The sequence below is a fragment of the Myotis myotis genome, unplaced genomic scaffold, assembly GCF_014108235.1.
Source record: "Myotis myotis isolate mMyoMyo1 unplaced genomic scaffold, mMyoMyo1.p scaffold_m19_p_18, whole genome shotgun sequence".
NCBI lineage: Eukaryota > Metazoa > Chordata > Mammalia > Chiroptera > Vespertilionidae > Myotis > Myotis myotis.
Window position 1 is genome coordinate 33,261,801 of NW_023416322.1, and position 14,934 is coordinate 33,276,734.

Consider the following 14,934-nt stretch of genomic DNA (forward strand, 5'->3'; position numbering starts at 1 on the left):
ACCTCCTGGTTCATAGGTCAACGCTCAACCACTGAGCAATACTGGCCGGGCACAAGGCCACATTTTTTAAAATATATATATTGATTTTTCAGAGAGAGGAAGAGAGAGGGATAGTTAGAAACATTGATGAGAGAGAAACATCGATCAGCTGCCTCCTGCACACCCCCTTACTAGGGATATGCCCGCAACCAAGGGCCTGGAATCGAACCTGGGACCCTTCAGTTCGCAGGCTGATGCTCTATCCACCGAGTCAAACTGGTCAGGGCACAAGGCCACCTCCTTACGATCTCCACCCAGGCCAGTCAGAAAGGAAGGAAGGCATGACCACGGTACCTTTAAGGTGTCGACATAGAAAATCTTCACAGTGCAGTCCAGCAAAGACACCGCCAACAGGTTCTGATGGGGTGAGTACCTGACACTCAGAACTTCTTCATCCAGCTGCAGGGTTCGGGTTTGCTTCACAGAAAGCCTAGCATCACAGAAATCATCCAGAAAAAAACACTGAGTACCTTACAAAGGCAGATGAAAGTGCCAAAAAACTCTGGAGCTCAACAGAAATACTCAAAAGTCCATTCAGTGAGTCCCCACTTTCAGTCCAAGAAATGGAGGAAAATAAAAAATGTCTACTCACCTCTTCTGGGTACTATTTTCATCTTTCACCAACTCAAAATCCCAGAACTTGACAGACTTATCTGCACCACCTGTCACAAAGCCACGCTGAAAACCAAATGACATCCCAATTAGAATTTTAGCACAGAAACCTGGATAAGATACCAAAATAGTATAAAGACCATTTGTCTTCAATGGCATGAGATAAGAACTAAACGTGGTTTCTAACTCCTTCACTCTCTTTAGGGGCTGCTGCTTCAGACCATATTTGAGAATTCCTAGTGACACAAATGACAGAGGACAACTAGTGGAAAGTCCTAGTTATACTTCCGTTCGGCATCAGGAGGAAAGACACAGTGAGCGTTGGGGGCTTGTACTCCACCTGAGAAGGCAACAGTCTAAGGGATCTGCTACTAAGCTGTAAAGCAGTTCCACAGATAAACAGACTGGATCACCTAAATAAGTTTGTTCACAGTATTCACCTAAGAGCATAAATGTACCCTACACTATCTCTGCTTAAAATGTTAAAATCGCTTCCCAATATCAAGACAATTAACCTCGTCACATTGCAGAGCTGGTGTAGTGCCCAGAACACAGAGGTAGAAACAATTTCAAGCATCTGGTCGGCCAATTCAGAGATTTGTAACAGGGAACAACTTTACAGACGCTTACTGTTGCCATGGTGATAAAGACCACCTAATTTACAAAGTCATTGCAAAAATAACAATCTGCATAATGGATGTGAAAATATTTTGGAAGAGATAGACCACGGTACAATGCAAGATGGTTAACCATTTAAAATTTACATGCTGCTGCTGCATTCTGACTCCAACAGCACTACCCACTCTAAAATCCAGATTCAGTGTTTTCCAAAAATGTCTACATTCAATGAATGAAGGTTCACCACCATTCAGAATATGCAAATGAATGGGCCACAATCTCTTAAGGTATTTTAAAATAATACCTCACAATGTTCTGAGCCACTGCACCTCATGGGGGGTGACGCCTCTGAAGGAAGCCCACCGTGAATGACTCATAAGGGCCAACTTATCTGCTAAAGCACTAGATTTAGTCACAGATGAATGGACTAAGAGGGGAGGAGAGCCTGCTCTACCCTCTGCACTGCGTTGCCCAAGGAACTGTCTTCTTAAGAAGTATCATAAAGCACTGGCAGAAAACCATGAAGGTAAGGAACGTGATGACATGTCACTGATGACTGAGAGCAGCTGAACAAGGACTCATTTCACAATGACATGTAGAACATCATACAGGAAATCGAAAGATTAGATTAAACATGCTTTCTTTAAAGAAACCCTGAGAGAAATCTATTAGGCAGCAGTGAAACCTGACGGAACAGATGGGAGATGCAGCAGAGTCCTGAAGTCCAGATGTGAACATCTGTACATTACCTGGTCTGGAGAGAGAGACATGGACCACAGAGCCCCGTCATGGGCATCCACGGTCTCCAGCAGCGTCCCCGAGGCCAAGTCATACAGCTGCAGGCGTCCTGTCTGTGGGCGACAGAACGAGCACAGCTCTGAGGAGCACACCCACTACCCCTGCCTGCGCGGGCAGGAAAGACTTCACCGCCAAGCAGCAACCCTGCGGCACTGCTTGGAAATGGGCTCCAGGCCATGCTTGTACTCCTACCCAAATCAACGCAATGAAACCCCTGCTGACGTGAGGAGTTAACCCTGGCAGGGTGGCTATTCCTGTAGTACTCCTGCCATTTTCATTGGTTCCCATCTTCAAAAGGTAAACATCATGGCCACAGGCCAATCAGAATAACCCTAACAGCACATGGCAAACCTGGAATCAGTCCTGTAAGTGGACTACGCCTGTGGTAACTGGCTTAACCAACCCTACCCCATCTAGCCTTGGTTTCCTCTCTACCCTACACTGACAATCTACCTACCATGCTAGGGTGAGCAATGAACCTAAAAACATCGTAGCAGCTTAGAAAACATCGGCCATGCTTGCTCAGGACCCTGTGTAAGCCACGGCCACAGTGCCAACAGGGACCACACACAGCGGCAAAATCTGCTCTGAGCTTCTGCACGCCCAGTGGGAAGAGCATGAGTGGAGACTGGAGTCCCAGGGCTGCCTCTTTCCAACTCAGTGACTGCTGGTGAAGTCATCTTTATGGGCCCGTTTTTTAAACCTGTAAAAGCCCACCTTTCTACACTGTTGTGGGGATTCAGTGAGATAATGTACATTATCTGCCTAGCACAGAGGCTAGGCTAGGGGTTGTATTTTAGTCATACAGGTAGCCTTGAAAGCCATTTGCAAAATTGTCTCTCAACAGCAAATGGCAGATGAATATTTGTTAGAAGAATGAAAAATGAGGGAGACTTTTAACTGAATTTAATGCTCTTTCCCTGACAATGACCCCACGATCTCTCCAGCTTATTTTTCACTTTGTGCTGGGCAAAGGATATATATCCATTGTGTTACACAGGTTTTCTAATAAAATAATCATGCACACATGGCCCTGGTTTATGGAGATAAAAATGACAAACACTTGCAAAGAACTTTTCAAAACATTACATAGACCTTACTCCATTTATTCTCACTCCTACTCATCATTGCTACTTAAGGTACCAGCTCTTATAAGTAGCATGCTGTGAGCTAGGTTATTTACATTATTTTGCATGAGAAAACCAAGGCTTACAGGGTTAAGTAACTTGCCCAAAGGCCTCATAGCCAGTGAGTGGAAGGGCTGGGTGGGATTCAAACCGAGGTTCACCTGGGGGGAAAGCTGTCAGAAGCAAACCTCATGATCCCATTAGAGAGATAAGGGACTTCTTAGGGATATCTTCCCTAAGAGAAGTTATGGGACTTGCTCCAAATTACCCATTTCTTAAGGGAGAGATTCTGACTCCAAATCCACATCTGCTCATTCCCACATGGTATCCCCCAATCTGATGAGCAGCTGGGAATGAGGCCTTGGTCAGGTTTTTACTGAAGCTTCTATCTGCCAAGCATGAAGCAAGGTACTTAATGTATTTATTGTTAGTCTTCTCAAATCACAATTACATATGTGCTCAAAAAGATGCACAAAAGCCTGACCACCAAAATGTTAGTGACAGATATCTCAGGGCGTGACTTTGCCTTCCACATAATTGACATAAGGTTTGATTTCTTAGAAACAAAGCAAAACCCTCAAAACAGGGACAATGAACACCCTCATGTTATCCAGCTCTAACACAGTTCCACTATGTTAAAAAAGAAGCCAGGTTTCTCAAACACCTTTTCGAATACTAAGTAGGATAGACACCAAAATCCAAGAAAAAAATCCCAATTTACCTTTGTTCCGATGACCACCTGCCTATCACCAGGTACAAAGAATGAGCAAAGTGCATATTCACAGGTCATTGTGCGGATACACTGCAGTGTAGACCTGTGAGAGAGAAGGTGGAACATAAATATGTTTGTGAAGAGAACCTGCCTCCCCACCTTAGAGGTCAGGGTGTGTGTTCAATGCACACTTAGCCACACAAAGCAATCAACGTGAGAGACGACAAAGCCCGAAGAATCCTGGCTCAGACCCAGTTGCAGTCAAGGGAGAAAAGCTTGTTTTCATTGCAGGAGCCTCCTCGTCTTGAGGAGCAGAGATTAGACAACAGCAGGCAGAAAAAGCATCTGCTGGCTCAGAGACCCCACCTGCCACTACACGGAAGTGAGCTCAGGATTGCAAGTCAAATTAGCTTATTTCTATCTATCCCTATAAGTTTATTTATTGGACCATAAACATTCATCAATTCAACAAATATATATCAAATGCCCACTTCATTCATCAAACATTTACTGAGCGCCAGGATCTCATAAAGCTTAGCATTCTTTAGGAATGAGATAAATGTTGGTCTACCTGGTACAGGGGGTAGCAGGTGCTATGGAGAAACACAAAGCTGGGGGTGGGGGCCTGTATGTGTGCAGAGTGCAAGGGGGAGGGGAGCAGGACTGCCCTTTGATGAGAAGACGGAGAAAGGGGAAGGTGGTCTCAGGCAGAAAGAACAGGGAGCACAGAAGCCATGACACAGGCATGTTCTTATGTTGAAGGGAGAACAAAAAAGCCAGTGAGGCTCCAGGGGAGCAGACGGGGCAGCAGTGAGAGATGATGTCTGGAAGGGCTTTGGTTTCAAGTTGGAGTGAGATGGCGCTACTGGAAGTGACATAACTCCCACACAGACTGCTGTGTTGAGAATGGACTACGGGGGACCAGCCAGGAAGCTATTTCAACAGTCCAGAGGAGAGATGATGGTGTGAATCGGGTGCAGGCAGGGCAGGTGATGAGGTGGTTGGATCTGGGTACATTTTGAAGGTAAAGGATTTACTAATGAACTGGACATGTGTAATGAGAATCAAGAATGGCTGCAAGGATTTGGGGCCAGAACAACTGGAAGGAAATAATTATGTACTAAGATGGGGAAGTCTCTAAGAAGCGGGTGGGAAAATTGTTGAAGAAATGAAGATCACAAGTCTGGTTCGGGACATATAAAAATTTGAGATGCTTACTAGACATCCAAGTGGTGACACAAACAAAGCATTTGGATAAATGGGCCTGATGGGGAGGGAGAGGCTAAGGCTAGAGATATAAACTCCTGTGTCACCAGCACAGAGAAAGGTGTGACTGGAGGTCACACAGAGTGAGTGGACACAGAAAAGGTCCAAGGACTCCCCCGTGAAGCATTCCAACATGAAAGGTAAGAAGGATCCAGAAAAGACTAACAAAAAACAGTCAGGAGAGGAAGTAATAAAAATCAAAGAAAGTGTTTCAAAGAGAAAGTGATCAATTCAGAGAGAGTGTCAAATGCAGCTCACAGGTTGCTGGGTTTAGAAACAAGATGTCTGATGTGGTGCCAACAGCGGCTTTGGCGGCACGGTGGGGGTAAAGCCTCACAGAGACAGATGCAGACAGCATGGAGACGAGCAGGCAGATGGGGAGCTGAACAGAGAGGAGCATGAGACAGGGTTATTACTTCTTTTAAGATGGGAGATAGTACAGCCCATCTGTATGCTGATGGAATAGCCAATGGAAAGGGAAACTGATGATGCAGGAGGAAATCTGCGAGGAAGGAGATGAGAAACACTCTCACACACAAATGATTAATTTTGTTAGAAGCCCTAACACAGCACTGTGAGGAAGGGCAGAAACCTGGATAAGATGAAGACGTTCTGAGTGTGGCAGGTGTAATGGGGGCATATGAACGTTTTCTAGAAGTTTCCACTTTTCCAGAGAAGTAGGAAGCAAGGTCACCAGCTTAGAGGTGCTTGAGAAAAGGTGTGAAAGAGTCACCCAGCAAAGTGAGGAGTGAAGCAGTAAAGTGGCATTACTGGACAGCACGAAGAGCCTACCTGAATTTAAGAAGTCGGCAGTATGGCTGTTTCTCTCCAGCATGAAGCTTGTAGCTTTCATACATGGAACAAGTTTGAATTTTTTTTGCATGGAACAAAAAGGCCACTTTTCCTAAACCCCACAGATGTACGCTCAAAAAACACTGAAGATATATTTGGATGGAACTGTCTTTAAGGCCTTAAGAAACTAGTAACTAACCATGAAGAGTATTAAGAACTATTCAAAGGGAAGAAAACACTGCTGGATAAAGCTACCGAAAGATCATTTCACAAACCTGTTCCAAATCTTAATGGAGTCGGCTGCCGCGGAAAGGACAGCGATATTGTCCGAGCTGAAGGACAAAGTCCGCACGTCACTGCGATGGCCCCCGAGGGTGACCCTGCTCGTCCTCACAGGCTGAGGTGCAGGCGCTGATGGGTTCAGTGAATATAATTCCACCAAGTTGTTCTGCAGCAGGAAGACAGCCTTTAACTCCCCTTGAGGTGAGAGGATCAGGTCAAAGGATCTGCATGTGGAAATATTCATAAACGTCTCAGCTCCCACAGTTTTTTTCTAGGACAAAGGCTTTGCAGCGTCCTCAATCTATATGAGTGTGAACAAGTGTAAAGAATTTTACATGTAAGAGAACTCTGAGTATTGGATACTAGTTGAGTATAAGCTTTAAGAAATCTGGGCTTAATCCCTGGACCTGGCATATATGTTGTTCTTGTGTATCTTTTGTAAGTGACCTCAAATCCTTTCGGCATATGAGGAATACATTTTTCTTTTAAATTGGCAGCAGGAAAGAATAGTAATCAAATAGGTAAAAGGTAAAACTAAAATGACATGACGAGTAAGTGTGCCCGCTATGAGGGAGCGGGAGTTGAGTGTGACACAGGCATCCCACGATCACCGTCTCCAAATACACACTTCATACAGGCCGCTAACAAATTGTGTAACCAAGTCAATACAGCGCTGCTGCTCGCTGTTCCTACACCGCAGGAACTCCTCAGGTACTCCACACACTGCACGCGCACTCACTTGATTTTGGCAGATGTTTTGATGTTTGTCACCCGCTGGATTTCATCTTGCAGAGTCATTTCAACACTGACTTCAAGGTCTTCCTCCTCCCCTTTGCCAGAGTTTAATCTAGAGGGAAACAAACTCATGCTACCACTTTTCCAGCAGCTTTGCTACTAGTTGAGTCAAGTTCTGGCTCTGAGACTCACAGCCTCTGTGATCTTGGGAGAGGCACATAACTATACAGGATGACTGTGAAAACTACAAATGTAGTGGATGGAGAAATGCTCTGCATTGCAGCGTCACAAATGTAAAGTATTACAGCATTTAAGGGGTTCTCTCAAAAAATGGGCTCGCCCTAGCTGGTTTGGCTTAGTGGATACACATCAGCATGTGGGCTAAAGGGTCTGGGTTCGATTCCAGTCAAGGGCACATGCCCAGGTTGCAGGCTCGATCCCCAGTGGGGAGCATGTAGGAGGCAGCCAACCAATGATTCTCTCTTATCACTGATGTTTCTATATCCTTTTCCCTTTCTCTCCGAAATCAATAAAAATATATTTTTTAAAAAATGGGGAGTCGGGGAGAGGGGTGAGAGCTCTGAATGCAAGAGCCCATACAATTTCCTAGGACAAGTCTCTGTAATTTGAACTATTCCACTGAAATGTATTTGGTAAATTTTTCTAACTTCAGGACATTTTAGAAAATTCATTAACCTGGATTTTTAAAAAAATTCAATCCAATCATGTTAAATAAGCCAGAGATCTCAAAAGAGTTGTCAAATCAGATGAGTTTTTATTTCTTTGAGACGTGGTAAGTTTCAACCATTGAGGAACCAATTTCTATGACTATAATGTCCTATTTCAGGGTTATACAGCCTCCAGACTTCAATTACATGACTGTCCAACCAGCCTTCCTTCTTAGTCCCACAAGTGAGCATCGTGCAACCGGCTTCCTTCTGTACAGGCTGCTGTCACTGAAGACACAGGGCTGCTCTCTGGGAATTTAAGTCATTTAGAAGTGATTTTTAAAAATCTGTCTAGCTCTGTGTTGCTCTGAGTTCAAGACTGGAATGCAAGAGTTAAAAAGCTGTACTAAAGAGTAGAAATGTAAACTTGGACTACCAGCATGCCTCAACATCTAGCTTTTAACAGTAACTGAAAATAGAGTAAATATTTCCTTAACCCAGTTTTTCTATGGGTACTATGTGGGCACACCCAGGATACCTGACTATTAGTAAGTATAAGGAAACACACCTGGCTTTCTTTCTGGCCTTCTTCATCTTCTTATCCATTTTCTTCTGAATCTCCTCTCTGGAGAGGATGCAGAACACTTCCAGCACAGAATCAGTTCCCTAGAAAGACAAAAGGCTGACTGAGTCCAGGATGGGCTATTTGTCAGCTAGCTTTTTCTCAGTAAGAACTAAATCCGTTTCCTTTTCTTCCCTTATTAGTTGTATCACCTTGGACAACTTCTCTCTCTGGGTTCACTGTCTCATCTGTGAAGGGGAACACCACCTCCTACTCAGAGCACTGCTCTGAAGACTAAGTAAGAGTTAATGCTTTGAGACTGCTTAGGAAAGCAAGCATGTAATAAACAGCCGCTCGTAAGAACATAACAGCCATTATTAATGTGGTGGCTGACAGAAGCTCGGGATTATAGGCCCACACAGTATCATCATGACTTTTAGCATGACCAAAGGAAAACTGATCTTCACAGACTCTGAAAGAACAGGTCTCTGAAAGGAACGCCTAGTCCTTGTGACTTCCTCCTGAGACTGGAACTCACATGGCAAGCAAGCATCCTGCCTGTCCTGTCGGTCGAGAGGTTCACGACTCTGTCCCTTCCTTCCCGCAGGATGGAACCAGCTTTTCTGCAGGTGAGGATGCGCTGCAGGAGGAGCAACAGGGAAGAGGAAGGTTAGCCTCTGAAAAGACGACTAAGAAACGCAGATAACAAAGACATTCCCTAAAACAATGCCAAGAATTACAAATTCAATAACAATTTTCACTTTCCCCGCCACTTAGCTCAATCAGAGACCAGAAACAGAAATGCCTTACATCCTCAGGAGCCTCGTCCACCTCGAGGGCACCATCCTCTGCTTCACATGTGTCCTGTATTCCAGGGGACGAGCCCTTGGTTTTCTTGGGCTCTGGTTCTTCTAGATCTTTAATCTGTTTTACAAAAATGGAAACTATGAAATAATATGTTCTAGGAAATGACTTAACCCTAATGACTTAGGAACCTGTCCTGATGGCCACTAGTACCCTCCACTCAGTGATCTCTCTGATCAAACCTCTTCAGCGGCAGGACATTTACCAGGATATATGAAAGACTGACTATAACAAATGCATACAAAACACTGTTGGCTATCCTATCTCCAGTAGCTTCCAGAGTATAAGAACTATTATTTAGTAACAAGGTGATAAAATGATGATTGACTCTTCATTAATCTTAAAACCTTCTTAGGTCAGCGGTTCTCAACCTGTGGGTCGCGACCCCCTTGGGGGTCAAACGACCCTTTCACAGGGGTTGCCTAAGACCATTGGAATTACATATTGTTTTTGTGATTAATCACTATGCTTTAATTATGTTCAATTTGTAACAATGAACTTGGGGGTCACCACAACATGAGGAACTGTATTAAAGGGTCGCGGCATTAGGAAGGTTGAGAACCACTGTTCCTAGGTAAAAGATCTACCATATTCTAGAACAGTGGTTCTCAACCTCCTGGCCCTTTAAATACAGTTCCTCATGTTGTGACCCAACCATAAAATTATTTTTGTTGCTACTCCATAACTGTAATGTTGCTACTGTTATGAATCATAGTGTAAATATCTGATATGCAGGATGGTCTTAGGCGACCCCTGTGAAAGGGTCGTTCGACCACCAAAAGGGTCGCGACCCACAGGTTGAGAACCACTGTTCTAGAGGGAAAGATTCAAACTGGCATTAAGAATTGCAAAAGCATTGCAAGAGAGGTTATACTTTCCCCTTTAAATAAAGAAAAGCTAAGCCCTCGCCTACTAATGTAGAACCTATCGAAGTGGCTGCTGGACACACCACACACTGAACTCCAGCTACCAGTAAACGTAAGGTCCAGAATCGTTTCCTCACAAAATCTCGGGAGGATCGGAGAAAAAGTTATAGATCTCAGAATAGACGTATTTAGAAACACACAAACTTTACAGACTTTTGTCTGAGGGGAAAGAGTCACTGATATTCTCAAGTCCATCCATGGACACCGAAGGTCCAGGAATATTAGGCTAAGAATCCCACAAACTAAAACATTAGCATGACCAGAAGCTAGACGCCTAAAGCTATCCTTCCAAGCCTGAACCCATGAGGGCAATGGAGCACAGAATGAAGAAAACTTGTTTAGAAGTTGCAGGTTATCAATGTGATAGCATTCCTTTAGAACTATGTGACACTGTGTGAAGCACTCAGTAATTACATCCTATTTTTTAAAGTCAACGAGCCCCTAAAACCGGTGAAACACGACAGGCACATAATGAGAAAAAGGAATTACCTCTTGCAGATAGGCTATGTCCCAGGCCCTCAGCTCACTGTCCGAAGCCCCCGTGATGAGTCGCTTTTCTTCTGACACCAGAACCAACCCCCACACCTAGAATATAAAGAGATTCCAATAATACAACTTATAAGACCCTAGGATGTATGATGTGATACTCCAAGAGCTTCAGTACACTGTAGTGCATTTGCAAAGTCCAATATTAAGGTAATTCTGTCAACATGGATTGTGGGAAATTCCACTGTTAGAAAGAAAAAATGGCCTATGGCACAATTGTCTGATAACTTTTCTCTCTCTAAAATCAGTTTGCTATCTTTAGAGAACAGTGTTCAACATAAATCCTAATAAGAGTCCACTCTAATGAAGATTTTTAAGTCTGATACTTCCTTGCCTCACAAATAAAAGGAGCTGAGCTCCATTCATATCTGCTGCATCATACTCAGCCTCAAATACCCAAGAAGTAAACAATAAAAATAGCAGTACTATTGCAAATCAATCACCAGAGATCTAACTCGCTTTTCCTCATTTACTCCAGGTATATGCTTTTGAAAGCCTGGTTTGAACAGAGTAGGATGCAAAGATGTGATCTCTTCTCTACAGAAGAGATCTAAGTTCAGGTAACTTTTATAATGACTACAATTTGCTATTCACATGTCACCGGGCCCGGTACTGTACACAGTGTCATTAAGCCTCCCTACAATCATAAAGGTGGACACTTACTATTTAAAAGTGATGAATTTAGCCCTGGCCAGGTGGCTCAGTTGGTTGCACCAAAGGGTTGCAAGTTTGATTCCCCATTAGGGCACATATCTAGGTTGCAGGTTCGTTCCCCAGTCAGTGCATGTACGGGAGCAACTCAGATCTATCTCTCTCTCTCTCTCTCTCTCTCTCTCTCTCTAAAAAGTAATAAAAACATATCTTGGGTGAGGATTAAAAAAAAAAAGATGAAACTCAATATTCATGGGTTAAAACGTATCCAAAGCCCCTTTTAAGTAAATGCCAGTATCTGCTGATGGCTGGCACCTCCCCCACCACACCGACTCTGTCTCTCAGGTAGCACTGGACGATTACTGCTGCTGAAAGCCAAGAGCCATGAAAGGACCGGGGGAGAAAACCAGGCTTTCCGGTTGCCCCGAATTCTTCCCCTGGGCCTGGGAGCCCACATGTACCTCAGTTCGGTGGCCAACCATCGTTTTGAAGCAGTGCTGGGTATCAAGGTCCCACCATTTCACCACAGTATCTTTCCCACTAAGAGAAGAAACAGAAAAAAGTATTATTAGGAAGAACCTTGAAACTAACAGGGAGACCAAGGTCTCATTTGTAGCCTTAAACAGATAAGGTACAGCAATGTCTACTGCTGCTACTCTCCCTGACTTTCTTTTAGAAAGTAAAGAATCGGAGCTCTCCATGTGAATATTTTTAGGTATGGTATGGCTCAATTGGTTGGTGCATCATCTCATGCACTGAAAGGTGTCGGGTTCGATTCCCCATCAGGGCACGTGGGGGAGGCAACTGATTGATGCTTCTCTCTCTCTAAAATCAGTAATAAGTTTCACCTGTAAGCCTATCATGCTTATCATCACAGCAGGAACATTCTCACACACTAACAGAAACTTCTTAGATCTCCCTGCTCCCTAGGCTCCCATGTCATTTTTCTGTCAAAGAAAATGCCACCTCGGTGAAGTCGATAAGCCCTGATTCCTTCCAATCCATTTCTGTATTTAAGGCCTACTGCCTGAATTATTTTAACAGCTCTTGGTCTGGTTGCTCTGCCCATTCCTGTTCCCTTGTCACATCCAATACACTTCTGTCCGATAATCTCAATTTTCTAAGTTCACACCAGACTCAAAATCAGGCTCTTCATCAGCACCGTTCTCAAAACCTCCCATCATCTGGCTCTAAAATTCCCTGCCAATGGACTCTACTCTGCCCTGCTCCCTCACTAATACAAATCTAATTAAATCCCTTTTCATGACCAAAGTGGGGGAAAGCAAAACAAAAATCCCATTTATAAAGTTTTTCCTACAAAAATCCCACCTCCGTTATTTTCCCTAAACTATAATGTGCATATTCCAGTAGATCTGCAGTCATTCCTGCTCTCATCGGAACAGGACACAATGGTGTTCCACTTTCCCCACAGGAACAGCCCACCACTGGCATAGCACGCATGTTCCTTCTCAGGTTCCCGAGTCATTCCTATGGCTCTTTTGGCTACTGCCTGGCAAACCTCAGGACCCCAAACTTTCCTGGGTAGCCATTCCTCAGGAATGATAATTGTTACATTAGGTTAACCCTATGCAATTGCTGATATCTGACCAATCACTTTTGATCTACACAAATGGAAATTTCAAATGGTTCAACCTAGTAGATGTCAGAAGGCCTAAATACGGAGCACGTCTCTTCTCGACAGGCTAAACAAGCGGTCGCCAACCGGTGGTCCGTGGATCAGTGGTGGTCCATGAGGTCCGAAAGGTTGGAGACCACTGGTTTAAGGAAACCTTTGGAGCAGTGGTCACCAACTGGTGGTACGAAAGATTGGCGACCACTGGGCTAAACCAAATACTTAGTATTCACCTCTGCCCACTGCTCCATATTGTGATTTCCTACTTTCTGGGGATCCAGAAAGCGGACAGCTCATTGTATAGAAGGCACATCAAGAGGTTAAGGAACATGGAAAAATTGGTATCAGAAAATACAATTTAAAAATACTATGAATAACTCCAGACAGCTTCTATGATACTGTTTGGGAGGGGAGGGGAGCAGAGAGAAAAGCAGAGAACGGAGGAAACCAGAACATGAGCTTGAGTGTAGCGTGGAGAAACGAGTAAGGAATGGAGCAAACTCCCTCTTTAAAACCCTTCACCTAGAGAACTGAAAGCGAAACTTGTTTCCTTACCTACTGACTAGCAGGTTCTTTTCTCGTAGGAACAATGCTTGTGTGATGGCGTCCTTGTGCCCCTTTAGACGGTAGAGGCCACTTTCATTGATCACGTCCCACACAATAATATCTGTGTCCTAAAGGGATTAAATAATATAGAACCTTCTTTATCATATAAAGGACTAACAACAGAATTAACATTTTTATTACAAATTTTTATTATATAGTCCTTATAATCACCACAGATACTTTATGTTCTTCCAGTCTTGATGTATATATCCAGATTGATAATTTCCTATTAAACCGACACCATGCTATTCATTAGAAAACCCTCCCCTTTTTTCATTTAATGCATTTCCATTTTTCCATGTCTTTCCAGACTGCTCTCATTTTTTTAATGGTCTCTTAATAATCCTAAGGATATACAATAATTTATTTAAAATTTTTTTTTCTATTTTAGCCATTTAGGTAGTGTCCAATATTCTACCATTACAAATATGTGGAAATGGACATTCTTATGTATCTTTGTATATATCTCTGATCAGGATAAATACTATGAAGGGAAAGTCTTGGGTTAAAAAGTATCCGTATTTTTCAGGTTTGCAACTCATATCATCAAGGTACTCTCCAAAAAGGGTGCACCAATCTCTGTGTCCAGCAGGGGTAGTGCGACAAGACCCATTTCCTCATCCGCTCAACTCTGGGGACTATCAGCTTCTCAAAAACCACTGCCTATTTCACACGCTATAAATGCTACCTTGCTCTGGCTGGTGTGGCTCAGTGGATAGAGTGTTGGCTTGCGGACTGAAGGGTCCTGGGTTCAATCCTGGTCAAGGGCACATGCCCGGGTTACGGGCTCGATCCCCACTGGAGGACGTGCAGGAGGCAGCCTATCAATGATTCTCTCTCATCATTGATGTTTCTCTCTCTCTCTCCCTTCCTCTCTGAAATCAATAAAAATATATTTTAAAAAATGCTGTCTCAATATTTATTTGCGTTGTATTTTCTGAATACCAATGAGAAGTTCTGTACACAGTCTATGGTGATTACTGACCATCTGTACCTCTCTCGAACCACTGAGCTCCTTTTTGTCTACCTTTTTGGGTTTTATTTTCACTTTATTGTAAGTTATTAAGAGACAAATGATATTAAAGCTTTCTTCCAATATAGAAAATATTACATGCTTTCCCCCCATTTTATTGAGAACAAATTTCTATACATCACTGTGTAAGTTTCAGATGTACAGCAAAATGATTTGATGTACACATATTGTGAAATGATTACCACAATAGGTTGAGCTAACATCTATCTTCTCATATATATATACATATATACCAAAAAAAAAAAGAAAAAAAAAAGGGAAAAATATTTTCTCCCTGTGATGAGAATTCTTAAGGTTTACTTGTAAACAGCTTTCCTATATAGTATTAAAAGTACAAATGTTTTAAATTTAAGTATTCAAATCTATTGATCTTTTTTCCTTTATAGTTTCTTTGCTGATATGTTTGAAATCTTTTTCCACTTGGCACCAGGTACATATTTACTTACATTATCTTGCAGTTTTCT

The 14,934-nt window shown here is 43.1% G+C and overlaps 1 protein-coding gene across 5 annotated transcripts in view; it reads right to left on the bottom strand.

Annotated features, from left to right (window-relative positions):
• WDR3 (WD repeat domain 3) overlaps nucleotides 1-14,934 on the bottom strand; it is a 29,999-nt gene that overhangs the window by 9,865 nt on the left and 5,200 nt on the right. For all 5 annotated transcript variants that reach the window (XR_004973177.1, XM_036342282.1, XM_036342280.1 and 2 more), the window contains exons 4-15: nucleotides 13,387-13,505; nucleotides 11,660-11,738; nucleotides 10,491-10,586; nucleotides 9,022-9,135; nucleotides 8,750-8,851; nucleotides 8,218-8,315; nucleotides 6,986-7,093; nucleotides 6,240-6,470; nucleotides 3,916-4,009; nucleotides 2,019-2,120; nucleotides 632-717; nucleotides 334-469 (exon numbers count right to left, since the gene is read on the bottom strand). Coding sequence is in view for 4 of the 5 variants with exons in the window: in XM_036342282.1 (XP_036198175.1) it covers nucleotides 334-469; nucleotides 632-717; nucleotides 2,019-2,120; nucleotides 3,916-4,009; nucleotides 6,240-6,470; nucleotides 6,986-7,093; nucleotides 8,218-8,315; nucleotides 8,750-8,851; nucleotides 9,022-9,135; nucleotides 10,491-10,586; nucleotides 11,660-11,738; nucleotides 13,387-13,505 (1,365 nt within the window). In the remaining variant the exon portion in view is untranslated. The remainder of the gene's footprint in view (nucleotides 1-333; nucleotides 470-631; nucleotides 718-2,018; nucleotides 2,121-3,915; nucleotides 4,010-6,239; nucleotides 6,471-6,985; nucleotides 7,094-8,217; nucleotides 8,316-8,749; nucleotides 8,852-9,021; nucleotides 9,136-10,490; nucleotides 10,587-11,659; nucleotides 11,739-13,386; nucleotides 13,506-14,934) is intronic.